The sequence below is a fragment of the Aotus nancymaae genome, unplaced genomic scaffold (assembly GCF_030222135.1).
Source record: "Aotus nancymaae isolate 86718 unplaced genomic scaffold, 86718_ANA_hifiasm-v0.15.2.pri h1tg000260l, whole genome shotgun sequence".
In the NCBI taxonomy this organism is placed as follows: domain Eukaryota; kingdom Metazoa; phylum Chordata; class Mammalia; order Primates; family Aotidae; genus Aotus; species Aotus nancymaae.
Window position 1 is genome coordinate 505946 of NW_026988675.1, and position 25480 is coordinate 531425.

At 46.6% G+C, this 25480-nt stretch overlaps 1 protein-coding gene across 1 annotated transcript in view; it reads left to right on the forward strand.

Moving 5' to 3' along the window:
* The window catches only part of LOC135273093 (germinal-center associated nuclear protein-like), a 27487-nt gene extending 3130 nt beyond the window's left edge, over window positions 1–24357 (forward strand). Inside the window, exons 4-15 of the mRNA XM_064372015.1 lie at window positions 1517–1714; window positions 2562–2630; window positions 2884–3018; window positions 6655–6808; window positions 12179–12437; window positions 12654–12751; window positions 14180–14570; window positions 15666–15923; window positions 16449–16578; window positions 18176–18382; window positions 22213–22363; window positions 24064–24357. Of these exons, the coding sequence (XP_064228085.1) occupies window positions 1517–1714; window positions 2562–2630; window positions 2884–3018; window positions 6655–6808; window positions 12179–12437; window positions 12654–12751; window positions 14180–14570; window positions 15666–15923; window positions 16449–16578; window positions 18176–18382; window positions 22213–22363; window positions 24064–24222 (2209 nt within the window). The 3' untranslated portion in view covers window positions 24223–24357. The remainder of the gene's footprint in view (window positions 1–1516; window positions 1715–2561; window positions 2631–2883; window positions 3019–6654; window positions 6809–12178; window positions 12438–12653; window positions 12752–14179; window positions 14571–15665; window positions 15924–16448; window positions 16579–18175; window positions 18383–22212; window positions 22364–24063) is intronic.
* The last annotated feature ends 1123 nt before the right edge of the window (window positions 24358–25480 follow it).

The following is a 25480-nucleotide window of genomic DNA, read 5'->3' on the forward strand; positions in this document are numbered from 1 at the left end:
CCGGCCAGGCGCATGTATCTTAGATCTCTATCTGCAGGGTGCAGCCCCACAGGGTCTTGTGGGTATTATTTTGTGTGCAGTGACGATAGATCATAGAAGAGAAAGACACAAGGACACAGAGATAAGAATTCAGCTGGGCCCAGGGGACCACTGCTACCAGGGGGTGGAGTCCAGCAGTGGCCCTGAATGCCTGGACTCACTGACATTTATTGTATACAAGGCAGGGGGACAGGGCCGGAGAGTGAATTATCTGACATGATTGCTAGGGGTCAAGCAAATCACTTTCTTTTTTTTTTTTTTTTTTTTTTTTTTGAGACGGAGTTTCGCTCTTGATACCCAGGCTGGAGCGCAATGGCGCGATCTCGGCTCACCGCAATCTCCGCCTCCTGGGTTCAGGCAATTCTCCTGCCTCAGCCTCCTGAGTAGCTGGGATTACAGGCACGCGCCACCGTGCCCAGCTAATTTTTTGTATTAGTAGAGACGGGGTTTCACCATGTTGACCAGGATGGTCTTGATCTCTTGACCTCGTGATCCACCCGCCTCGGCCTCCCAAAGTGCTGGGATTACAGGCTTGAGCCACCGCGCCCGGCCCGCAAATCACTTTCTTAAAATATGGGGGGCCACATGGGCGCAGTTCAGCGGGTCACGTGGGTACAGCACAGAGGGCCCTCCCTCAGGTAGCTGCTGCAAGGAGGGGAGGCACATAGGTCAGTATCTTTCTATGCACTTATCAGAGGGATCAAAGGCTTTTAGGAGTCCTCTATTCTAAGAATTTACAAGAGAGCATCGGGTGGGAAAGTGGACCATGAAAGTGGACAAGGACAGTGACCGTCGGAGCACAGCACCACGGAGAGGGTTTAAGCCCCTGATGTCCGTGGGCAGGCTGGCTAGTGTCAGACCTTCCTTAAGAGCCGGCAGAGCAGAGTTTTCTCTGAACTCCTCAGTGAGAGGGAAAGTGCCCCTCACGGCCTGCTAAGTAGCGGGCGCCTCCCCAGGCACTGGCGCTACCGCAAGGCTTTTACTCTCGCCTCCTGATCACTTCTCACAATGTCCCTTCAGTTCCTAGTTATGTTCTACCCTGTTATTTCTATAGTATAAGGCTAAAAACGGTCCTACACTGTAATACTAAAGGGAAAGTTAATAATAGAGAATAATAATGTAATAAGATTGACTATGTAGTTAATTATGTTTGATATCACTGCTATGTCTAAGTAATCATTTATGATGCTGGGACAGATGTGCCTTCAGTTTCTTGCCATGGCACCTGGGCAGCTTTCTCTGCCAAGCCGGCCTCCAAAGCGCATTCGGCGTTAGTTCTTACATCCAGTAGTTTCGTCGCTCACCACACTCATTTGATGTCATTCCTTCCCCATGCCCGAGTTGTGTTTGTTTATTTATTTATTTATTTATTTATTGTTGGCCAAGTCAGCAACATGCCTGCGTTTTAACTCCAGTTTGTGTATTGGTTTGAAGACCTTGAAAACACTCAGTGATGATGTGTTCTTGTGTCCCCCAGGTGGAGGGAAGCTGTCGCAGCCCGGAAGAAACTGAGGCGCCAGATGCGGGCTTTCCCTGCCGCGCCCTGCCGCGTGGACGTGAGCGACCGGCTGAGGGCGCTGGCGCCCAGCGCAGAGTGCCCCATTGCTGAGGAGAACCTGGCCAGGGGTCTCCTGGACCTGGGCCACGCAGGGAAATTGGGCATCTCCTGCACCAGGTGAGCATCAGCCAGAGGGTCCTCCGAGAGCTCAGCCAGGTGGCGTCGCCTGTCTTGGCGGCGAACCCAGCGGTGGACCCGGCCCCCTCCCCAGCTGTCTCACTGCTCTCCGCAAACATGCTGGGTCCAGCTGTGGCCCAGCACAGGCGTGTGCTCTGCCGCTGGCTGTCCTGCTGCCGCCCCTGTTTCCTTTAGGTCGTTGCTCACCTGTCACCTGACCACCCTGGTGAGACTGCAGCATACACCCCACCTCAGCCCCACCTGGCGGCATTTGCCCACAGTGCCAACACCTCCCACGTGCCAGGCCGGCATTTAGAGATGCTTGAAGGGCAGGATTTATTGCTGAATCTCCCACAGCCAGCACACAGCAGATACTTAATTGATATTTGTGGAATGAAGGAATCCTCTTAACCCGTTTCTTTTTCTTTTTTTTTTTTGAAATGGCGTCTTGCTCTGTCGCCCAGGCTGGAATGCAGTGGCCGCGATACTGGCTCACTGCAACCTCCGCCTCCCGGGTTCAAGCGATTCTTCTGCCTCAGCCTCCCGAGTAGCTGGGACTATAGGTGTGCGCCACCACACCCAGTTAATTTTTTGTATTTGTAGTAGAGACCGGGTTTCACCGTGTTAGCCAGGATGGTCTCAATCTCCTGACCTCGGGATCTGCCCACCTTGGCCTCTCAAAGTCCTGGGATTACAGGCATGAGCCACCATGCCTGGCCTGTAACCCATTTCTTTAGCAGAAAGTTTTTTTCAATCTCCTGGGTACTCCCCAGGGGACACTCACTAGCCAGTCAGTACTTTTCACTAAGCTCCTGTGGGGACCCTGTCATTCTGCCTTCCTTTGCAGGTTAAGGCGGCTCAGAAATAAAACGGCTCACCAGATGAAGGTTCAGCACTTCTACCAGCAGCTGCTGAGGTCTGTCATGCCCCACCCTTCTGTGTCACCGGTACCCTCCCCCCCGCCGCCCCCTGTCTCCCAGTCTATCACACTGACAGCCATTCATGCCTCTGAGGTCTCTTTGCTGAGTTTCAGACATGGTTTCTAGTTTGCAGTTCAACCTCTGACCCTGATTTTTCCCCACCCTGCCCCTTCCTGCTCATAGGATGTGTGTGCTGCTCCTGCTAGGGTCTCACATAGTGGCTAACCCACGGTGGTCTTTTCCTTCCAGTGATGTGGCATGGGCGTCTCTGGACCTGCCGTCCCTTGTGGCCGAGCACCTCCCTGGGAGGCAGGAGCGTGTGTTTTGGAAGCTGGTGCTGGTGTTGCCGGATGGAGAAGAGCAGTCCCCAGGGAGTCCTGGCAGGTCAGGTTTTCCCCTGTGGGATTTCCAAGAGGTGGAGTGGACGGGGGCAGAGCTGTGGGCCAGGGCCGGGTGTTCCTTTTATGTCTGATGGGAACTCTGAAGCATAGGTTTAATGTTTTAATGCTTGGATTTACAGTCTGTTTTGCTCAGGATTTTAAGTTGAAACTTTAGATTTGATTATTTCCATTTTTATTCCATAAACTTGGTGTATTAGTCCGTTTTCACACTGCTTTAAAGAATTATCTGAGACTTGGTAATTTATAAAGAGGTTTAATTGGTTCATGGTTCCACAGGCTGTACAAGAAGCATGGCCGGGGAGGCCTCAGGAAACCCACAATCATGGTGGAAGGCGAAGGGGAAGCGGGCATGGCCTACATAGCCGGAGCAAGAGGAAGAGAGAGCACAGTGGGAGGTGCTGCACACTTTTAAACCACTGGATCTCATGAGAACTCACTGTCATGAGAACAGGAAGGGGGAGATCCACCCCCGATACAGCACCTCCCACCAGGCCCCTCCTTCAACACTGGGGATGACAGTCCAACATGAGATTTTGGGTGGGCACACAAATCTGAATCACGTCACTTGGCAACAGTATTTAAAGCTGTGTTAAGGTATTGATAGACCTGCTTTACTTTAGACTCTTCGGTAAGATAGTTTATGGTTTGTTTACTATAGTTTCATTTTTTTCCCATTCAGAAGAAACTTTTGGCATTTAAATAAAAAAAATTGACACGGTCTTACTTCCTGTAACTAAAATACAGAAGTCTTTTTGAGACAGAATCTCGCTCTGTCGCCAGGCTGGAGTGCAATGACACAATCTTGGCTCGTTGCAACCTCTGCTTCCTGGGTTCAAGTGATTTTCCTGCCTCAGCCTCCCAAGCAGCTGGGATTACAGGTACATGTCACCACGCCCAGCTAATTTTTTTTTTTTTTTGGTATTTTAGTAGAGATGGGGTTTCACCGTGCTGGCCAGGCTGGTCTCAATCTCCTGACCTTGTAGTCCACTCGCCTGGGCCTCCCAAAGGAGGAGTGAGCCTCCTGAGTTCAAGCGATTCTCCTGCATTAGTCTCTTGAGTAGCTGGGATTACAGGCGCACACCACCATGCCTGGCTAATTTTTTCGTATTTTTAGTAGAGACGGGGTTTTACCATGTTGGTCAGGTTGGTCTCGAAATCCTGACCTCGTGATCCACCCGCCTCAGCCTCCCAAAGTGCTGAGCTTACAGGTGTGAGCCGTTACTCCTGGCCAAGAAGTCATAGTTTTGAAGCAACTACAGTTTCTTTCTTCTGAGACAGGGTCTTGCTCTGTTGTCACCTAGGCTGGAGGGCACTGGTGTGATAATGACTCACTGAAGCCTCGACCTCCTGGGCTCAAATGACCTTCTCACTTTAGCCTCCTGAGTAGCTGGAACTACAGGCGTGTGCCACCATGCCTGGCTAATGGTTTTTCTTTTTTGAAAGGTGGGGTTTTCACCATGTTGCCCAGGCTGGTCTTGAATTCCTGGGCTCAAGCAATCCACGTGCTTTGGTTTCCCAAGGTTTTGGGATTACAGGCGTGAACCATGACGACCGGCTTAACAGTTTCTTTTTAAGATAGCTTTATTGAAATGTTATTCACATACCATAAACTTCACCCATTTGAAGTGTACATTTCAGTGATTTTTAGATATATCCACAGGGTTTTGCCACCACCACTGTTAAATTTCACTCAAAAAGAAAGCCCGTATTCTTTTTTTTTTTTTTGAGGTGGAGTCTTGCCCTGTTGCCCAGGCTGGAGTACAGTGGTGTGATCTCGGCTCACTGTAACCTCTATTTCTCGGATTTAAGCAATTTTCTTGACTCAGCCTCCCGAGTAGCTGGGATTACAGGTGCACACCACCCAGCCTAATTTTTGTATTTTTAGTAGAGATGGGGTTTTACCGTATTGGCCAGGCTGGTCTTGAACTCCTCACCTGAGGTGACCTGCCTGCCTCGGCCTCCCAAAGTGCTGAGATTACAGATGTGAGCCACCATACCCAGCCTGAAACCACTGATCTGCTTTGTTTCCATAAATTTTTGCCTATTCTAGACGTCTTGTATAAATTGAATCATATAATATGTAGCCTTTTGTGAATCGTACCTTTCCCCTATGGGATGTTTTCTAGACTTTTCCACGTTGAAGCATATGTTAGTGCTTCATTCTTTTCTGTGGCTGAATAATACTCCATTATGTGAGTATACCTTATTTATCCATTTATCGGTTGATAGGCATTTGGGTGGTTTCTACTTTTTGGCTACTGTGAAAAGACTGCTATGAATACTCAGGTGTAAGTATTTGTGTGGACATGTGATTTATAATTCTCTTGGTTATATAGCTAGGAGAAGGATTGCTAATTGTATGGTAACTATATGTTTAAGTCTTTGAGGAATTGCCAGACCTTTCCATGGTGGCTGCATCTTTAACATTCCTACCAGCGATGTATGAGGGTTCGAAGTTCTCTGAACACATTTCTTTTTAAACACCATTATCTAATTCCAAAATACTTTTTCACTTAAAAAGAAATCCCAGGCAAGCTTGGAACACATGCAGTAAGGAAAAAGAAAGAGAAAGTCATGATGTTCATCTCATAGTACAGCTGAACAAAGAAGAGTGTTGTGGCATTTTCAAAATATTTAAATGGCAATTCATTTTTCCTTTTTTTTTAAATTTTGAGACAAGGTCCCACTCTATCCCCTAGGCTGGAGTGCAGTGATTCGATCTTGGCTCCCTGCAACCTGACCTCCTGGGCTCAAGTGGTCTTCCTGAGGAACAGACTATAGGCACGCACCACCATGCCAGGCTAGGTTTTGTAATTTTTTTTTTTTTTTTTTTTTTTTTTTTGTAAAGACGGTTTTGCCATGTTGCCCAGGCTGGTCTTGAACTCCTGGCTCAAGCAATCCACCTGCCTTGGCCTTCCAAAGTGCTGGGATTACAGGTGTGAGCCACCATGCCCAGCTGAGGATTCATTTCTTAAAATAGCTGTCTTGTGATTTGCTAAGTTCATATATCACTTAGGAATTCTTAAGGTCTCAGATGTGAGAAATTTGATCCATAAAAAATATGTATTTCAAACTCTAGGGATGTTTTCTGTTGCTAAAAATCTTAATGCCTCAGAATCTTAAGTCACATTAGAATGAGCCGGTTCTATGAGTGCTCCCTCCTGCTCAATTAAGAACAAGTAGAAGCCAGGTGCAGTGGCTCACAGCTGTAATCTCAGCAACTGGGCAGGCTGTGGAGGGATTGCTCGAGCCTAGGAGTTTGAAGCCAGCGTGAGCAACATCTGTGTTGTACTAACAAAACTTAGCAGAGGATGGTGGCCCGTGCCTGTAGTCCAGGCTACTGAGGAGGCTGAGGCAGGAGGTTTGCTTGCTACAGTGAGCTGAGTTTGTACCACCGCACTCTACCCTGGGTGACGGTAAGACCCTATGAACAGGTAAAGATCATTGCTCCATTTTTAAATGACAGCCTCTTTTGTGCAGGTCAACTTCATAGTAAGATTTGGTAACTTTGGACCTACATCTGTGTGATACTTCTCTTTTTTCTTTTCCTGGAAGTCTTTATAATTCACATTTAGAATTGGATTCTTAAGTGTTTTTCTTTTTTTTTTTTAATCTATAGAATTCTGGCAAATTGGTTGAAAGTCAAGTTCATGGGAGATGATGGCTCAGTGGATGACACGTGCAGCGATGCTGGTGGGATTCGGACGCTTTCGCTTTTCAACTCGCTTAGCGGCAAAGCGGATCAGATGATTTCTGTAAACGTGTGTATAAAGGTGAATTATAATTGCTTTGTGTTTACTTCTATGTTTTCATTACTTTCACTTACTCCAGGATATCACTAGAATCATGCAAATACTATTTATTCCCTAACGTGGTTTTGAAAGACTATGGGAGGCTCAGAAGCAAGTATTATGTCTGTCATTTCTAGTGTTTTTTAAAAATTATTTTTTTAAGCCAGCCAAATTTAGCAGTGGGCACTGCACCCAGCCTGCTTCTTTAATTTTTCTATTTTAATACTATATATTGAGTTTCCTAAATGTAATCCGTATACAAAACTTTAAAAAAATGAGGAAATGTAGAAGAAATGTAAAGATGATAAGAGCCATCCATGCTTTTGCTGTTCTGAGGTGACAGTAACTTCCTGGTGCACATTCTTCCCTTTCCTGTGATTACAAAGTCATATTTCATCTCCTGGAAATTAGTTTACTGTTCCTGTTACCTTCATTTTCATTATTAATGAAAGTAACGCTTCCACGTACTTAAAAACAAGTCAAATAACGCCACGTGATTTAAAATGAGACACAGTAGCTCCTCTCTCCTCTCAACTCCTTTCTTCAGGGCCTCATTTTTCTCATGTTTCCAGATCACACACTTAACAGCTGTTTCTCAGTTTGTCCATTTCAGTGTTCTCTGCTGACTTCCCATTAATATAAATGTATTAGTTACCTATTCCTAAATAACAAATTACCTCTAACATAGCAGCTTAAAATGACATCTGTTATCAGATTTCTGTGGGTCAGGAATCCAGGTGGCGTCACTTCCTTGCAGGCTGTGGCCAGAGACTTCCTCACTTCCTGCCACGTGGGCCTCTCCCCAGCTGACAGCATGGCAGCTGGCTTTCATCAGAGTGAGCAAGAGGTGAGCCAAGCTGGAAGTCTGAGTGCCTTTATAACCTACACTTAGAAGTGACATCCTGTTGCTTTTGTTGGCTTCTGTCCGTTAGCAGTGGCCAGGCCCAGCTCACAGGGCAGGAGATCACACGTGGGCACGGACACCAGGTGGAGTCGGGGGCCTCGTGGCTGCTGCATACCACACTAGGTGCAGAGTGGCCTCCTGTGCCATCATCCCACTCAGCCTTCCACGTCTTCCCAGGATGGCTACACTGTCACTTTGTGAGCCCACTCCAGCGAATGGGCTCTGTGACTCTATTCGCCTCAGAACCAGTAGTGTTCTTTCTATGACCACAATTATTTTTTTCCTGCAAGAACTGGAGTTGCCTTATTGTCTCACTTAACATAGTTCTCCTTATTGCTTTGATTTTTACAGGGCGGGGTGGGGGGGTTGCTGTATATATCTCAGTAGTTTTCCAGATCTTCTGTCACTTCCATATTCCGATCCATCCATATTCCCTGTGTCCTGGAACCCTCATCTGTGGGCTGGTCTCCATCCAGGCAGCATGTGCCGTCATGCCATCATTGCAAGCACATGTCCCTGCTCCTCCACCTGGAAGCTCTGTGACCTTGGGCAAGTTCCCTAACGTCTCTGCCACCTATGTATGGATAGTTACTTACTGTCCTGTTTTACTCAGCAAAGCCAAAAGAAATTGCCCAAGCCTGCGCAGGTGCTGTGTGCTGGAGATGCTCATCTGGCTCTTGAGGACGGAGTGAGTCTGCACACGCAGACTGCATAGGACAATGCCTGGCACAGGCCAAGTGCTTGCTCAGTGTTGCCATTAGCAGCAGCTGTGGTATTTTTTCTTGGTTCAGCCCCTTGTTGGATGGTACATGTCATGGGAGGGGAATTTTCTGAGTCCTTTCCCTTATAAAAATGATTTATTATTATTTATTGTTTTTCAAAACAGAGTCTTGCTCTGTCGCCCAGGCTGGAGTGCAGTGGTGCGATCTTGGCTTGCTGCAACTTCTGCCTTCTGGATTCAAGCGATTCTCCTGCTTCAGCCTTCTGAGTAGCTGGGACTATAGGTGTGTGCCACCACGCCCGGCTAATTTTTTGTATTTTTAGTAGAGATGGGGTTTCATCGTGTTAGCCAGAATGGTCTCGATCTCCTGACCTCGTGATCCATCCACCTTGGCCTCCCGAAGTGCTGGGATTACAGGCGTGAGCCACTGCACCCAGCAAAAATGATTTTATTGAGAAAATAACTTAGACTGGGGGAAAGAAAAAAAGATTTATTTTATTCTTGTATTTGCTTCGTAGTTTAGCTACGTTTGTAAAATTATAGGTAGGAAATTACTTCCCTGGCCGTACATAGTGGGTTACACCTGTAATCCCAGCACTCTGGGAAGCCAAGGTAAGCGGATTGTTTTGAGTACAGGAGTTTGAGACCCTCTTGGGCAATGTGGTGAAATCCTGTATAAAAAATACAAAAATTCTCCTGGCGCGGTGGCCCACGCCAGTAATCACAGCACTCTGGGAGGCTGAGGTGGGCGAATCACACGAGGTCAGGGGTTTGAGACCAGCCTGACCAACATGGTGAAACCCCATCTACTAAAAATACAAAAATTAGCTGGGCGTAGTGGTGCGTGCTTGTAATCCCAGCTACTCAGGAGGCTGAGGCAGGAGAATTGCTTGAACTCGGGAGGCGGAGGTTGCAGTGAGCTGAGATCGGGCCATTGCACTCCAGCCTGGGCAACAGAGCAAGACTCTGTCTCAAAAAACAAAAAACAACAAAAAAACCCCAAAATTATCTGTTCCTGTAGTTCTTGGAGCTTGGGAAGCTGAGGTGGGAAGACTGCTTGAACCCGGGAGTTCGAGGCTACAGTGAGCCGTGATCGCACCGCTGCACTGCAGCCTTGATTACAGAGGGAGACCCTGTCTCAAAAAAAGAAGAAAATTATTTCCTTTCAGTTTTGCTCCACTGTCACCTAGCGTCCACTGTTGCTGTTGAGGTGGAGTCTGAGACTGTTCCTGTTCCTTTCTGTGTGCCCTGGTATTGTTTCTCTCCAGAAGCCTTTTTTCTCTGTTCATGGCATCCTAAAACTTCACTTTGTCATGCCTGGCACTGGACTTCCTTCTCTGTGCAGGGCTTAGCAGTCATGTTTTTATGACACTCACAGTTTATTTATTTTTTTGAGATGGAGTCTCGCTCTTGTTGCCTAGGCTGGAGTGCAATGGCGCAATTTTGGATCACTGCAACCTCTGCCTGCTGAGTTCAAGCGATTCTCCTGCCTCAGCTTCCCGAATAACTGGGACTACAGATTCACGCTACCATGCCCGGCTAATTTTTGTATTTTTAGTAGAGACAGGGTTTCACCATGTTGCCCAGGGTGGTCTTGATCTCCTGACCTCGTGATCCGCCTGCCTCGGCCTCCCAGAGTGCTGGGATTACAGGTGTGAGCCATCATGCCCAATCTCTGTTTTCTTTTCTCTCTTGAGCCTCTGTTAGATAGATGTTAGACCTCATCATTTGATCCTTTGAGTTTCTTATCCTTTCTATCCTATTTTCAATCTTACCTCTTCCTACTATGTTCTGGAAGATTTCCTTGACTTTATTTTCCAGTAGTTCTACTGATTTTTTTCTTCCATATATATTATTTCCTCTTCTTACGTTGACTTTTTCATAGCATCTTATTTTTTGGATGCATCATCTTATCTTTTTAGGGTTTTGGGGGTCTAAGTTTTCTTCAGTTCATGCATTATCTGGTTCCTTTTTTTTTCCCCGCCCTCTTCTGTTATTCTAGTTTATCTCTTTTATGTTGGAGGCTCTCCTCAGATGCCTTACCCAAGGCTGTCTGTCTATAACTGAGTGAGGCCCTACAAGGCTGGCGAGGAAGTTCTGTGTTTGGGGTGGGGTGGGAGGTAGTTAAATGGAAAGCCAGCCTTTTCGGAGGGACTCCCAGATGTCTGGATCTGCGTGTCTGGTCCCTAGACTGTTCAGGCTTTCTGGAAAGAACTTGTGCCTTCTGCTTCCTGGAGAGCTGCTGGTATTCTCAGGGTAGGGTCGGGAGTGGTTTGACACCGAGTCCCTTCCACTGTGCCTGATCACGCCCCTGTGTCTGGATCCTCTCAGGACTCCTGTTCAGGGGCCCGGGGGACTGGTTGTGCATAAGGTTGCCTGCAGTGGTGGGTGCCTATAGGGCCAGGCTCTGAACTTCACCTTTGGCTCCTGGTGTCTGCAGGGCCTGGATATACAGGGCTTTTGCAGGCTCAGTCAACCTGGCTCCCTCCACACCCACAGCTGCAGCCTTTAGGTGTGGCTTCCTCTGCTTCCCTGACCCAGAGATTGGACCCATCTGCTTGCTGCTTTCTAGAAATGTATCAGAATCCCTCATCTGCTGCTGGCTTGCCTTCCCTCTTTATGTTATTATGGGCTTAAAGTTTTGTTTATTTTTGTAGAGATGGGGTCTTGCTATGTTGCCCAGGCTGGTCTTGAACTCCTGGCCTCACACAGTTCTGCCTCGGCCTCCTTATGTGCTGGGATGACAGGCATGAGCCACTGTGTCTAGTTTTAACTGTTTTCATACCTGTTTAAGGTTAATTAAAATTCTAGTAATATGGTCAAAACACAATTCTAGCTGGAGACTAACTTACCTGTTGAACTGGCCATTTCTTACACTAATTCTGTTGCATTAATTCCGTTGTTTTTGTTTCTACGAATTTAAAATATGAACATGGGCAGGTGCAGTGGCTCACGCCTGTAATCCCAGCACTTTGGTAGGCCAAGGAGGGCTGATCACTTGAGGTCAGGTGTTCAAGACCAGCCTGGCCAACATGGTGAAACCCCATCTCCATTAAAAATACAAAAATTAGTTGGGCATGGCTGTGGGCGCCTGTAGTCCCAGCTACTCGGGAGTCTGAGGCAGAATTGCTTGAACCCAGGAGGCAGAGGTTTCAGTGAGCTGAGATTGTGCCACTGTAATCCAGCCTAGGCGACAGAGTGAGACTCCGTCTCAAAAAAAAAAGAAAAAAATATGAATACGTTTTCTATCTGAAGGTCAGATATAGAAATTATTTTTCTAGGGCGATTGTCCTCTGGATATATGAAGAAAGAATGTTATTTGATACTTCTTTTAAAAAGGAAGTCTGAAGCTGGGCTTGGTGGCCCCTCAAACCTGTAATCTCAGCTACTCAGGAGGCTGAAGCAGGAGGACTGCTTGAGCCTAGGAGTTCAGGACCAGCCTGGGCAACATAAAAAGACCCCCTTCTCCAAAAAAAAAAAAAAAAAAAAAATGTTGGAGGGGTCTTTGCTAACAATTAGATTTAGGGAAAGAGGTGCCAGGAATGAAAATAACTGCAGGAAGTAAGACAACTGTAGGGTATGCCCAGCTGTGCCCTTGGAAGCCTGTCTGGAGTGCAGTCAGTATTTAGCGCATGGAGAGCTTTGGCTGCACTTGCTCTGGGGCAGATGCGTCACTGCTGATGTGTCCTGTGGTGCGTCTATCCTGATGATCTTGATGCGCTTGCAGGTGACCCATGGCGCCCTGAGTGATGGCGCCATTGATGCCGTGGAGACGCAGAAGGACCTCCTGGGAGCCAGTGGGCTCATGCTGCTGCTTCCCCCCAAAGTGAGGAGTGAGGACGTGGCAGAGGAGGACGTGTACTGGCTGTCGGCCTTGCTGCAGCTCAAGCAGCTCCTGCAGGCCAAGCCCTTCCAGCCTGCACTTCCGCTGGTGGTTCTTGTGCCCAGCTCAGGAGGGGATGCCATTGAGAAGGAAGTAGAGGAAGGTTTGTGAAGGAAGTCTTGTTTATGAACCAGCATTGTTTAATAAAGGGGTGGATGCTTGGTCTGAGAATGGTCCAGTAGTGTGGGGTCTGGAATCACTGAGACAGCGACCCTTATAGGACTGTCCACTGCAGGACTGGGGTGGTCAGCACAGTGAGTTGTGTCAGCAGGTGTGCTGAGAGCAGAATGTGTGTGACCTTCATCTCTTTCTCTTAAAGGTCTGATGCTGCAGGACTTGGTTTCAGCCAAGCTGATTTCAGATTACACTGTTACGGAGATCCCTGAGTCCACTAATGATCTACAGGGTTCAACTAAGGTAAGCCTTCACCATTTTTAACGGTCTGTCAAGGTATTTTGATTTTTTTCCCTTTTGCTGTATCTGGAATTGAGCGTATATTAGCATTTGTGTTTTTCTTAAGACAGAGTTTTAATTTTTATTTTTATTTATTTTTTTTTTTGAGACGGAGTTCCACTGTTGTTACCCAGACTGGAGTGCAATGGCGCGATCTCGGCTCACCGCAACCTCCGCCTCCTGGGTTCAGGCAATTCTCTTGCCTCAGCCTCCCGAGTAGCTGGGATTACAGGCACGTGCCACCATGCCCGGCTAATTTTTGTATTTTTTAGTAGAGACGGGGTTTCACCATGTTGACCAGGGTGGTCTCGATCTCTTGACCTCATGATCCACCCGCCTCGGCCTCCCAAAGTGCTGGGATTATAGGCGTGAGCCACCGCGCCCAGCTAAGACAGAGTTTTATTCTGTCACCCAGTGTGGCATGATAGCTCCCTGCAGCTTCAAACTACTGGGCTCACGCAGTCGTCCCACTTCAGCCTCCCAAGTATATGGGACTACTGTGGTATGCTACTGCACCTGACAGCAGGTGTGTGGTTTATAGAACTTTCCAAAAACATAAGCAGAAATCAAAAGATGAAATTTTCCCAGTCCTGCTATCTGCAAATTAAATTGTTCATGTAAAATTTTTTAGTGTTTTTATTTCTATGAATTTAAAATATGAACATATCTTATATTTGAAGGTCAGATATAGAAATTATTTTTCTAGGGTGATTGTCCTCTGAATATATTAAGAAATAATGTTATTTGATGTTTCCTTTGAAAAGGAAGTCTGAAGCTGGGCATGGTGTCTCCTCAAACCTGTAATCTCAGCTGCTTGGGAGGTTGAAGCAAGAGGACTGCTTGAGCCCAAGAGCTGGAGACTAGCTTGGGCAACACAGGGAGACCCCCTTCTCAAAAGAAAAAAAGAAAGGCAGCGGGAGGCTTTGCTAACAATTTAGAGAAGGAAGTGCCAAGAATTAAAATAACTACAGGAAGTAAGATAAATATATGGTGTGACGGCATCTTGGCACATAGTGAAGCTGTTAGTCCTTCCAAAAGTCAGAAGACGTGGCTTCCATTTCCGTGCATGGTGAAGGGGTTGTTCAGGGCTGGTTTCCTGAGGGCCTGGGCCCTTCCAGGGGGGTGAGCATGCAGGTCACATTCCTCCTCAGGCCAAATGGGATCTGGGGGCCCCTCATTAGTTCCTCTGCTGGACATGTCTCCAGAGCCCTAGAAGGCTAAACTCAACTGCAGAGGACACTTCTGTTCCCCTTCTTAGCACAGTTGGGAGCCCGGTACTCTGGTGTTACCTGCTGTGGGCAGCCTTAGGGGATCAAGCTGTTTCAGAAAGCTGTTTTTGAAAAACAGTGTGAATTGTTCAACCAAGTCTTTTCTGAATGTCTTTGCTCTCAGGTTTTGCAAGCGGTGCAGTGGCTGGTTTCCCACTGCCCCCATTCCCTTGACCTTTGCTGCCAGACTCTCATTCAGTACGTCGAAGATGGGGTTGGCCGTGAGTTTAGTGGCCGCTTTTTCCATGACAGAAGAGAGAGGCGTCTGGGTGGCCTTCCTTCGCAGGAGCCTGGTGCCATCATTGAGCTGTTTAACAGTGTGCTGCAGTTCCTGGCTTCCGTGGTGTCCTCTGAACAGCTGTGTGACCTGTCCTGGCCTGTCACTGAGTTTGCCGAGGCGGGGGGCAGTCGGCTGCTTCCTCACCTGCACTGGAATGCCCCAGAGCACCTGGCCTGGCTGAAGCAGGCTGTGCTCGGGTTCCAGCTTCCGCAGATGGACCTTCCGCCCCTGGAGGGTAAGTGCTTGTGCTGGGAGGAGCGGTGAGTGGCTGCAGCCGAGCCTCAGGCTTCCTTCTCACCGTAGTGACCACCCGGCAGGTGTTGGGCACCAGTGTGAGGGTGCGCATCCACCTTCACTGGGCACATGGGGTGTCCCCACGGTGTGCTTGCCTGCACCTTCCTTTGGGTTCACAGGTCAGAACAAGCTGGGTTTTGTGAATTGGGGGCTGTTGGCCTTTCCTGACCGACACAGCAGTCCATGGGAGTTCACTCTCCTCAGGAGGAAAGTGGCAGGTGGTACTGGGAGGAACACCAACCCTGATCCTGTCCTGCCTGCCTCACATGGTCCCTGTTTTCAAAACAGATGAGTCAGGGGCAAAGAGCATGGGGACCATGTAGCCCTATCCCCAAGCCACAGCCATGGCACTCAGTGCCGATTTAATGTTACTTCTTTGTCAAAGAAGTCTTGTTCTGTGGCTCTGGCTGTGCCCCTGTTCCTGGCTGAGGTCTCTGAGCTGCTTTGACACAGATCCTATAGGCCATCTGGCTGGCTCAAGCCCAGGGTGGCATGGGGCTGCTCCTTCCCATGCAGACACTGTCAGCAGGGAATGAGCTGCTTATGTGGTGGAAGTCATGGCATTAGCATAGACACTCCTCCCATTTGGGCCTCAGGTGCCCTTCTAAACTGTGGGGTGTGGTCTGTAGTACCTCTAACCCATACTCACTGAAGGAACCCAAAGGGAAGCGAACCACTCACCACAAGCCCTTAGTGTTCTGACTAGGTTGGGGTTCACCAAAATAAGCCAAGACAACGTATACCAGACTTACCTGGGTGCCTGTTACAATACAGATTCCTAGGCACAAGCAGAGTTTCTGGGTATGGTGTGCCTTTGCTATCAACACTGTTTAGGGGGACTGTCTGCATCCCTCACCTAAACCCTGGGAGCAAGCTGCTCTTGCCCTCAACAACTGTGGTTCCGCTGTGTTTAGAAAGCAGACTTCTCAACTTCACAGTTGCCTTCTCCTAAGAAAATAGAGTTAAAAATATTTTCATACACATTTTCACCTGTACTTTGGCCAAACCTGTAACTAATGAGGCACTTTCTCCCCAGCCCCCTGGCTCCCCGTGTGCTCCTTGGTTGTGCAGTATGCCTCTCAGATCCCCAGCTCGTGCCAGACGCAGCCTGTCCTCCAGTCCCAGGTGGAGAACCTGCTCTGCAGAACCTACCATAGGTGGAAGAGCACGAGCCCCTCCGCAGTCCATGGGGCAGGCCCTTCCGTCATGGACATCCCATGGGATGATCTCATCGCCTTGTGTATCAACCACAAGCTGAGAGACTGGACACCCCCCCGGCTTCCTGTTACATCAGGTAGTTAGACCTCGGTGCAGTGCGATCAGCGCCTCACAAGACTTTCTGGTACAGTCTCTGCAAAGGACGATGTTTACTTGATATTTCTTTTCTCTCGAGTCCCTACCCTTCTTTTCCTTAGGCCTTCCTCCTTCAAGTCAGTGACTTAGAAACATTGAAAACAAGCTAAGAAGGTTCCAGTAGAGCCTGAACTCACCTCCCTGAAACAGGCTTCCTAGGCTGGCTCTTAGAGAGGATTCTGTGGCTTTTGAGTAGTTCTTACCGGCCCTGCCAGTCTGGATATCAGCCTGTCTGGACTTTGAGTGACGCATGGACACTGGGAGCCTATTTAATTAAAGTATGGAAGTCACATAATAATTAATTGAAGGACTTGCCCTTAAATCAGTGAATTTAAGCACATGCCAAATGGCCACCTGCTGCTCTTTATATATTATTTTTACCTGGTTTCCTTTTTGTTTTTTGAGACAGGGGCTTGCTGTGTTGCCCAGACTTATCTCTTTATCTGTTTTTGTATTGTTTTCTCAGAGGCGCTGAGTGAAGATGGTCAGATATGTGTATATTTTTTTAAAAACCATTTGAAAAAATATGATGTTCCTTTGTCATGGGAACAAGCCAGATTGCAGACACAGAAGGAGCTACAGCTGGGAGACGGACGGTGAGATTCATGTTCAGTATGTTTCTGTTGCTTGCTAAACTGTATTTTTCTTCCAAAGTACACAGAAATTAACATCCTACATGCCAAATCCAGTCCATTGTGAGCAGATTGTGACAAACCCTCAAGGAACAGGTCATTCCCATGCAGTAGAAACTCTTCTAGAGCAAAGTTAGACGCATTTCACTTCATTTATCAGGCAAACCTGACCCTGAAATCAACCTAACCAGGAGAATACAGCTGACATTTCATCTCACTTCCAAATCTGGTTCTAAAGCACAGTACCTAAAAAGTTCACAAGTATGCTTTCTCTCAGGAAAAACAGTAACAGTGAAAATCTATTAATGTAATCTGTTGCCAGAATACAAAAATAAGTGGCCATTGTAGCAGGTGTTGAAATACATTTCTTAAAACTTATACCCATTCCCAATAAAATTGCTTTATTTTGGGTCATTTCTTTAGCTTGAGTAAAAAAAAAAAAAGGTCCTAACCTGATAAGGCTACCTAACATAAAACTACCAAAAGGTGGGGGGTGGGTGGGATCATGCTTCTTGGTAGACCATTAGGAACACTGGAGTCAGAACCAGCCTGTTGTCCTGGCTGCTATTCACTATTGTCTTGGAAATTCTGACCAGCACAGGGATGTGGGCTACAAGCACAAACACCGAAAGGAAGGAGAAACTGTCATTTCCAGACACTACGGTTGTCAGTCCAAGATAATCGGCAGTCAAGCCCATAGAACCATTCTGAATTCAGCAAGTTGATCAGATAGACAGACCCACAACATGTAAAAAAAAGAAAAAAAAAGCCTCATTCACAACATACGAGTTTCTCAGGGCCTGCATGTGCAAAGGAAACCTGAGCCATTGAGGTTCAGATTAGGTTGTTTACAGGAGGATACGATGCTGTGAAGGTGTCAGTTCTGGTGTTGATAAGTTCTAAAATTCCTCAGGGTAAGAAAATACTCAACAATTACTAAGAAAGTTTTAAATAAGCCTAACAAGGTTTGCTCAGCCTGGTATCAAAACATAGAAAAAGCTCCAGTACTTAAAACCACGTGGGGAAGCCAGAATAGATGAATGGATCAGAATAAGGAGTCAAGAAACAGAACCATATGTGACAAAAGTGAAATTAGTGCGGAAAGGACAAACACTGGCATATGTTTAGAGAACAATGTTAGATGCCTTCTCTCATCATTTGTAAACATTACTTCCAAAGCTAAATATAAAAAATAAGGACCTTGCCAATATTAGGGAAAAACAGAATCTGGAACCCTGGGGTGGGAAGGAAAACATGAAGCAGAGAAGCTCCAAAAGCTGCCTCGTGAGAGCAGAAGCTTCCAAGAGGAACAGGCAGTCTCGATGCCTCTGTGCATGAGGGTCACCACGGTGCAGGGGCTGCCTTCCCTCTTTGCCCTACTCCCTGACTTGGGGGAAGCTTGGAAGCAGGCCAGGCCAGCATGAGCTGTCCCAGGAGGGCACGTGTCTAAGGCACCTGTTCTTACATGTTAACGCACATGTGCAGTTTATCTATATGCTTTACGTGATGCTGTAGAGATATTTTCTCTTGACCATAAGCGTTTCAAATCATGTACTTACAGTTTGGGAATAAAGACTTTTCATGCTTCTGCAAACAATTTTCCCATACCATTGCTTCACACGGACGGTAACTGGAAGAGGAGCACAGAGTGTGGTCGAGAGGGGAGGATTCCCAGCACAGAGGATCTGATGCGAGGAGCTTCTGCTGAGGAGCGCCTGACGCAGTGTTTGTCGAGCAGTCTGCTGCTGGAGAAAGAGGAGAACAAGAGGTGAAGTCCACTTCCTTCGAATTCATGTGTCTTGTTTAGTCCACTTGATGCTGGGAGGGGAGACTGGCTATTGCTTGATTGATGATACAAGACAACCAGGATGGAGAAGGGCCGGTGGGTTATTAGCAGCAGTTGTAGTGGTGTGACTGTTTAAAAGCTCTTTGAAGACAGAAGCAGTACAATAGGTAGTATGTTTTTAACTGTTTTATATTGAAGTGAATTTCATTTATTATTTATTATTGAAAGTCAGTGTTAAGTTTTTGTGGGAAATTCATGTGGCTGAGTCTACTCAGAAGATGGTGAGTGCTGAACAGTATGGCTGGCCACAGGCACCCTGCCCTTGGGTGGCTCGTCCCATGCTGTGACTAGGCAGCAGCTGGGCTGCCCCTTCTCTGCATTGCCCACATCCCTCCCTCCCATGCATACCTTTGCTTTCATCCGATGGCCATGTTTACCATTTTACTGAGAAGTAGAACCAGGAATGAGGGACCTTCCACAGCTTATCCTCTGCCTTCCCTTCCCTCCCAGCTACATCCAGCACCCTCCCTGTACCCCCTTCCTAACCCCTCTTGTTGCTAGAAGGGAACCATCCAGCTCTTAGTCAAAGTCAGTCCTTCCCTGGGCTGGGATCTCATCTCCTGCTCTCCCAAGGACATTCATTCCATGGGATCCCTCTTGTGTTACCACCCCTCCCCATCCTAATGGTACCATCAGCAACACACAGGCATGAAACATGCCGCATTTCTCCCTATCTTGGGCCCATTTCCCTCTTTAGCCACCACTCCATGTTTCTGCCCTCATAATAGTAAAACTCAGAAACGCTTGTGACACTCACTTCCTCAGCCTTCTTTCCCAGCCTCCTGCAGCCAGCTCAGGGCTGAACATGACCGTGAACTCCAGTCCCTGGCAGCATCCCATACTTGCTCCTCCCCTCCTTGCTCCTAGGATGTCTGCATGTCCCCTCCTACCCTGCTGGTTCCTCCTTATCCCGCAGCTGCCCCCTGGATTCATTCTCTCAACTTCTCTGCATCATCTGTACCTATTCCTCAGAGATTTCATCCAGGTCCATGGATTTTTAAATAACATCAATAGTCTGACAACTCCAAATTTGTATCTCAAACCTGTGAACTCCAGACTTGGAACATCCTACTGCTTCTTTGAAATCTTCATTAGGCATCTGCTGGATGTCTGGTAGCCACTGCAAAGTTAACATATCCCAAATCCAGTTCCTGACTTTCTACTAACCAACCCCTTCCTTTGCTGGTCGTCTCTGTTGATGGCGGCTCCATCCTTCCAGCTGCCTAGATCAGGTGGCTTGGAATCATCCTCTCACATCATCCCACTCACATATCCTGTTGGCTCTATTAAAAATGTATTCACAATTGGACCAGTTGTTACGGCTTCCATGGCTACCACTTGGCTCAAGCCGCTGTCATCTTCCTTCTGGATTATTATAGTAGGCTGTCGTTTAGTCTTGGTAGACCTGGTGGGTGCCTTTCAGGTGAGTTAAGATGGGAGGTTGGGTCACTTGCTTGCTCACAGCCTCTCGGTGGTTTCCTTCTTTTACTGGAATGAAAGGCAGATTTTACAAGGGTGGCCAGGCCCGGAGTGATCTGTCCCACATTTCCTCTCTGACCTCTGCTCCATCCTTGAACATGGCGAGCAGCTCACAGTTGGGCCTTTGAGTTTGCTGTTCCTTTTGTCTGTGATTATCCAGCCCCTCCATTCTCCCCAGCATCCCCATGGCTGATGTCATACGCACTTCAGATCTCTGCTCAAATGTCTGCTTCTGTTAGGCCCTCCTTGCCCATCCCCGACCTTCCTGTTTCCATGGCCCGGCTTTGTCTTTCTCTTCCTCAGACCGTTTCTCTTGTTATGTGTTCCTTGTCTGTCTCCCCTCACTAAAGGATAAATTGCTTAGGGCAGGGCCTGTTTTGTTTCAGTGCAATATTCCTTGTACCTAGGATGATGCCTAGCGTTTGGAGGAGGATTGATAAATATGTGTTGGAAGAATGAATGAATGTGTCCAATTTCTAGAATCAGTGTCTATAAGTGGTTTTGGATGAGATCTTTTCTTCTTTCTTTCTTTTTTTTTTTTTTTTTTTTAATTAAGAGTCTTGCTCTGTTGCCCAGGCTAGAGTGCAATGGCATAATCTTGGCTTACTACAACCTCCGCCTCCCAGGTTCAAGTGATTCTCCTGCCTTAGCCTCCCAAGTAGCTGGGACTACACGTTCCTGCTACCATGCGTGGCTAATTTTTGTATTTTTAGTAGAGATGGGGTTTCACCGTGTTGGCCAGGCTGGTCTTGAACTCCTGATCCACACGCCTCGTCTTCCTAAAGTGCTGGGATTACAGGCATGAGCCACTGTACCTGGCCAAGATTGTTTTTCTTGAAAAGACCGGTATATGAAAGTAGACAGCTCTGGAGTATGTTAGGTGGCAGTGGGATATTATTTTGAGTTAATTGTAAGTTATAAGCAGCAATCCACACATTTGGAAAATGTCAGAATAATTATAGATGCATAAAACCAAAGTAAATAAAAAGAAGATAAGCCAAACAAGACAATTACAAGTAATGTTAAGTAACACACAGAAGCAGTTGTTTTCGGATTAATGCCACCTTTTTCATTAAATATAAATTGGATTTGTAAATTAAAGGGAAGTTTTTTGTTTGTTTTTTTGAGATGGAGTTTTGCTCTCATGCCCTGGCTGGAGTGCAATGGTACAGTCTTGGCTCACTGCAACCTCCGGCTCCCAGGTTCAAGCAATTCTCCTGCCTCAGCCTCCTGAGTAGCTGGGATTACAGGGACCTGCCATCACACTTGGCTAATTTTTATATTTTTAGTATAGATGGGGCTTCACCGTGTTGGTCAGGTTGGTTTCAAACTTCTGACCTCAGGTGATCTGCCTGCCTTGGCTTCCCAATGTGCTGAGATTACAGGCGTGAGCCATCGTGCCCAGCCTAGTTCTTTTTTTAAATTAAGCTTTATCATAGGAAGTTATGAAATTTTCAATAAGTACATTTCTACTTCTCAGTTGATGTCATCTCTTACATTCTTAGTAAAAAGCAAAGGCTTAAGGCTGGGTGTGGTGGCTTATGCCTATAATCCCAGCACTTTGGGAGGCTGAGGTGGGCAGGTGGCTCATGCTTATGATTCTAGCACTTTGGGAGGTCTAGGTGGGCAGATCACTTGACCACAGGAGTTGGAGACCAGCCTGGCAACACAGCAAAACCCGGTCTCCACAAAAATTAGCTGGGTGTGGTGGTGTGCACCTGTAGTCCCAACTACTTGGGGGGCTGAGGTGGGAGGATCATTTGAGCTTGGGAGGTCAAGGTTGCAGTAAGCCAAGATCGTGACACTGCATTCCAGCCTGGACAACAGAGCAAGACCTTTTCAAAAATAATAATAATAAAATTGGCTGGGCACAGTGGCTCACGCCTGTAATCCCAGCACTTTGGAAGGCTGAGGTGGACAGATCACCTGAGGTCAGGAGTTCAAGACCAGCTTGTGCAATATGGTAAAATCCTATCTCTACTAAAAGTACAAAAAATTAGCTGGGCGTGGCAGCATGTGCCTGTAATCCCAGTTACTCAGGAGGCTAAGGCAGGAGAATCACTTGAACCTGGGAGGCAGAGGTTGCATGGACCCGAGATCACCCCACTGCACTCCAGCCTGGGCAACAGAGTGAGACTCCGTCGGAAAAAATAAATTAATTAATAAAATTAAAAAGAAGAGGCTCAAAAAGTTCTCAAGTATATATAGAAGATTAATGAACAATTGTTAACTTCCTGATGCTCAAATATTTTTATGATCATAAATTGTTTCAGGTTTGAAGATCAACTTCAGCAATGGTTGTCTGAAGACTCAGGAGCATTCACGGATTTAACTTCCCTTCCCCTCTATCTTCCTCAGACTCTAGTGTCCATTTTTCACAATATTGAATCTGTGATGAAAATACCTATAACTACTAGCCCACAGGTGAGAAGAAAGTATGTTTGTCATTTACATAAGAATTAAAGATTGAGAGAATGGCTGGGGAAAATTTATCCTATGATGTTGTGATGACCAACAAATTATTAGCTAAAATTAGACCTTTTTTTTAACTTTTATCATATCATTGTTATAGAGACCCAAGTGATTTTGAGTTTCTGCCTATGAAATAAATAATAGAAATGAAATATTCTTAAGAACTGAATAAGACCTGTAGCTGCTGATGTGTAGTTAAGGGCATTAAGGTGATGACAGCAGCTTCTGTCAGAGCAAATTTTGTCTGAGCTTTGGGATTACCCAGAGCTCTCTTCTGAGATTAATTTTTCTATTTTCATTTCTTTTTATATTTTTTTTTGAGATGGAGTTTTGCTCTTATTGCCCAGGCTGGAACGCAATGGTGCGATCTCTGCTCGTGCAACCTCCGTCTCCCGGGTTTAAGTGATTCTCCTGCCTTAGCCTCCTGAGTAGCTGGGATTACAGGCATGTGCCACCACGCCTGGCTTATTTTGTATTTTCAGTAGACGCAGGGTTTCTCCGTGTTGGTCAGGCTGGTCTCGAACTCCCAACCTCAGGTGATCCGCCCACCTTGGCCTCCCAAAGTGCTGGGATTACAGGCATGAGCCACGGTGCCCAGCCAATCTGGGATTAGTTTTTCTTGAGGAAAATTAATGAATGAGGAAGGTAAGCTCCCGGAAGTCAATGCCTCACTCAAGGGTATTCCAGTAGTGAGTGGTTAGGGTTGCTTACTCAGAGCCAGATCCAACTGGCTCCAAACCCTAAGGTCTTTTTACTTACTTACCATTCTTCCTTCAGTAGTTAAAGATGCAAAAACAGAGTTTTAATCACAGATATGTGCCACCGGACAGGTAAAAACTGTGTTCCTGGACTGGCTTTAGGAAGCTCTTCAGTAGGGGGGAAAAGCAAATTAAAATGACATACTGTTTCCATTTATCAGTTTGGCAGATATTTTTAAAATATTCATACCCTTTGAATTACCAATTCTGACCTAAAGAAATTAGCAGATATTCACTAAAACTAATGTATAAAAATGTTTACTATAGTATTAGTTATACTGTACAAAAGTAGAAAAAGACTAAATATCTGAAGATGGGAGTCTGATTAAACAATTATAATACATTCATGCGATAGAATACTTCACAGCCCTTGACAATGATATTTTCTAAAAATGACTGGCTGGGTGCGGTGGCTCATGCCTGTAATCCCAGCACTTTGGGAGGCTGAGAAGGGAGGATCACTTGAGCCCAGGAGTTTGAGTCCAGCCTGGGCAACATAAAAGAGATCTCATCTCTACAATAAGTAATTAGCCAGGGCATGCCTGTTGTCCCAGCTACTCAGGAGGCTGAGCTGCGACGATCACTTGAACCCAGGAGTTTGAGGCTGCAGTGAGCTATGATTACACCACTGCATTCCAGCCTGGGTGAAAGATGACTGACACTGGAAATCGTTCATGATAGAATACAAAGGCAGACGGTCTATGTGCAGATACCAGCTGATTGTACAAGCTAAATGAGGCTGGAAGGATGTACAATTGGTAATTTTTCCCTCTAAAAAATAAATGACTACTCAGATGAGGTTTCTAACATGATCCAGATCTACCCACTTCACAGAGAATAGGTCGTGGTTTATTGACATCCCAGAACTCTTTAGTTTCTTTTTTATTCAAATAGAATGACACGACAAGGGAGCAACTGCAGCTGTCAGAGGTGACAGGAACATGTCTGACCGAACGGCTAACGCACCTGGAAAGGCTGATCCAGAGTTCAAGGGAAGAGGAAGTCGCCTCTGAGCTCCATCTCTCTGCATTGCTAGATATGGTGGACATTTGAGCAGCCTGACCTGTGGGGAAGGGGGGTCTCTCCAGAAGAGTTTGTTTTTACTCAAAATAATGTTATTCTCAGATGCTTGATGCACTGTTGGAAGTGTGATTGTTAATCATGCAAATAAACCATTTAAATGTCAAAGTCTCCCAGTTTTTCATAATGAAAAGTTGTTGACCTTGTGGGACATCTTCAGTATTCTATTTTCATGACCTCGGCAGACTGTCACCCACCAGCATATGCTCTGAGGCAGTTTGGAGCTTACATTTCCATGTGTAACGGGCGATTCATTCTCTCAGCAAACTTGCAGTCCTTGATGTGTCAGACATCAGTGATGCAGAGATGAATTAAGGCACAGGGCCCCTGCCTGCTAGGCTCACCCAGATTAGGTCCAGGAGAGTGAGCAGGTGTATCTGTACATAACTCTCAGAGAATGTACACAAGGCATGGGCCTGAACTGGTAGCAGGGAGAAAACAGGATGGAACAGGGTCTGGTTGGGTAGAAGAGAAAGCAGGATTCCTAGAGAGGCGTGCAGGGGTGTGGCTGGGGACAGTGTACTTAAGAAGAGGACATGATGAAAGCTTGGAGGTACCAGTTTGGTTGTGTGGCCAAGTGAGGGGGAACAGGCCAACAGGGTGAGATTGGAGATTGTTGTTGCCTTGTTCTAAGAGCTGTGAGAACCAGTTGTTGAATGTTAGGCAGAGAAAAATGGCATTTGGGGCAGCAATCTTGAGAGGTGGGTGCTGCAGCCATCCAGGTGAAATTCAAAGGGAATAAGCCTGAGCTCGCTAGCAATTGGTGTGAAGAGGGGTTGAATCTGAGCCACATACAGAAAGAAGTATTAATGGACTTGGTGACGTTGAATATGACCACCAATCTTAAACTGGCACTCAGCATCTCCTGACTGTAATCCTCCATCCCCAGACTCAATTTCATGTCTTCTCATTCTCTTCAAACCACCAACATTCTTAGATCATGTCCTTGTTTCACTGAAAAAACAACAGCACTAAGAAGAGAACCTCCTCCACTCCTCCACCAAATCCACCATCCAATCCCTGCTTCCCCAAACACACATTACTCAACTCAGGGATCTTCAGTGATTAACTTCATGTAAAAACTTGAATAATGCTATTTTTTAATCTTGACTTTAGAGATGGTTGACTTCCTACAATGGAAGGAGTTAGCTTCTCTTAACTGTCTTTCCTGCAACGTGTAATCACCCCCACCCTCGACACCCACATTTCCTCTATTAGTCTCCCTAAAGAG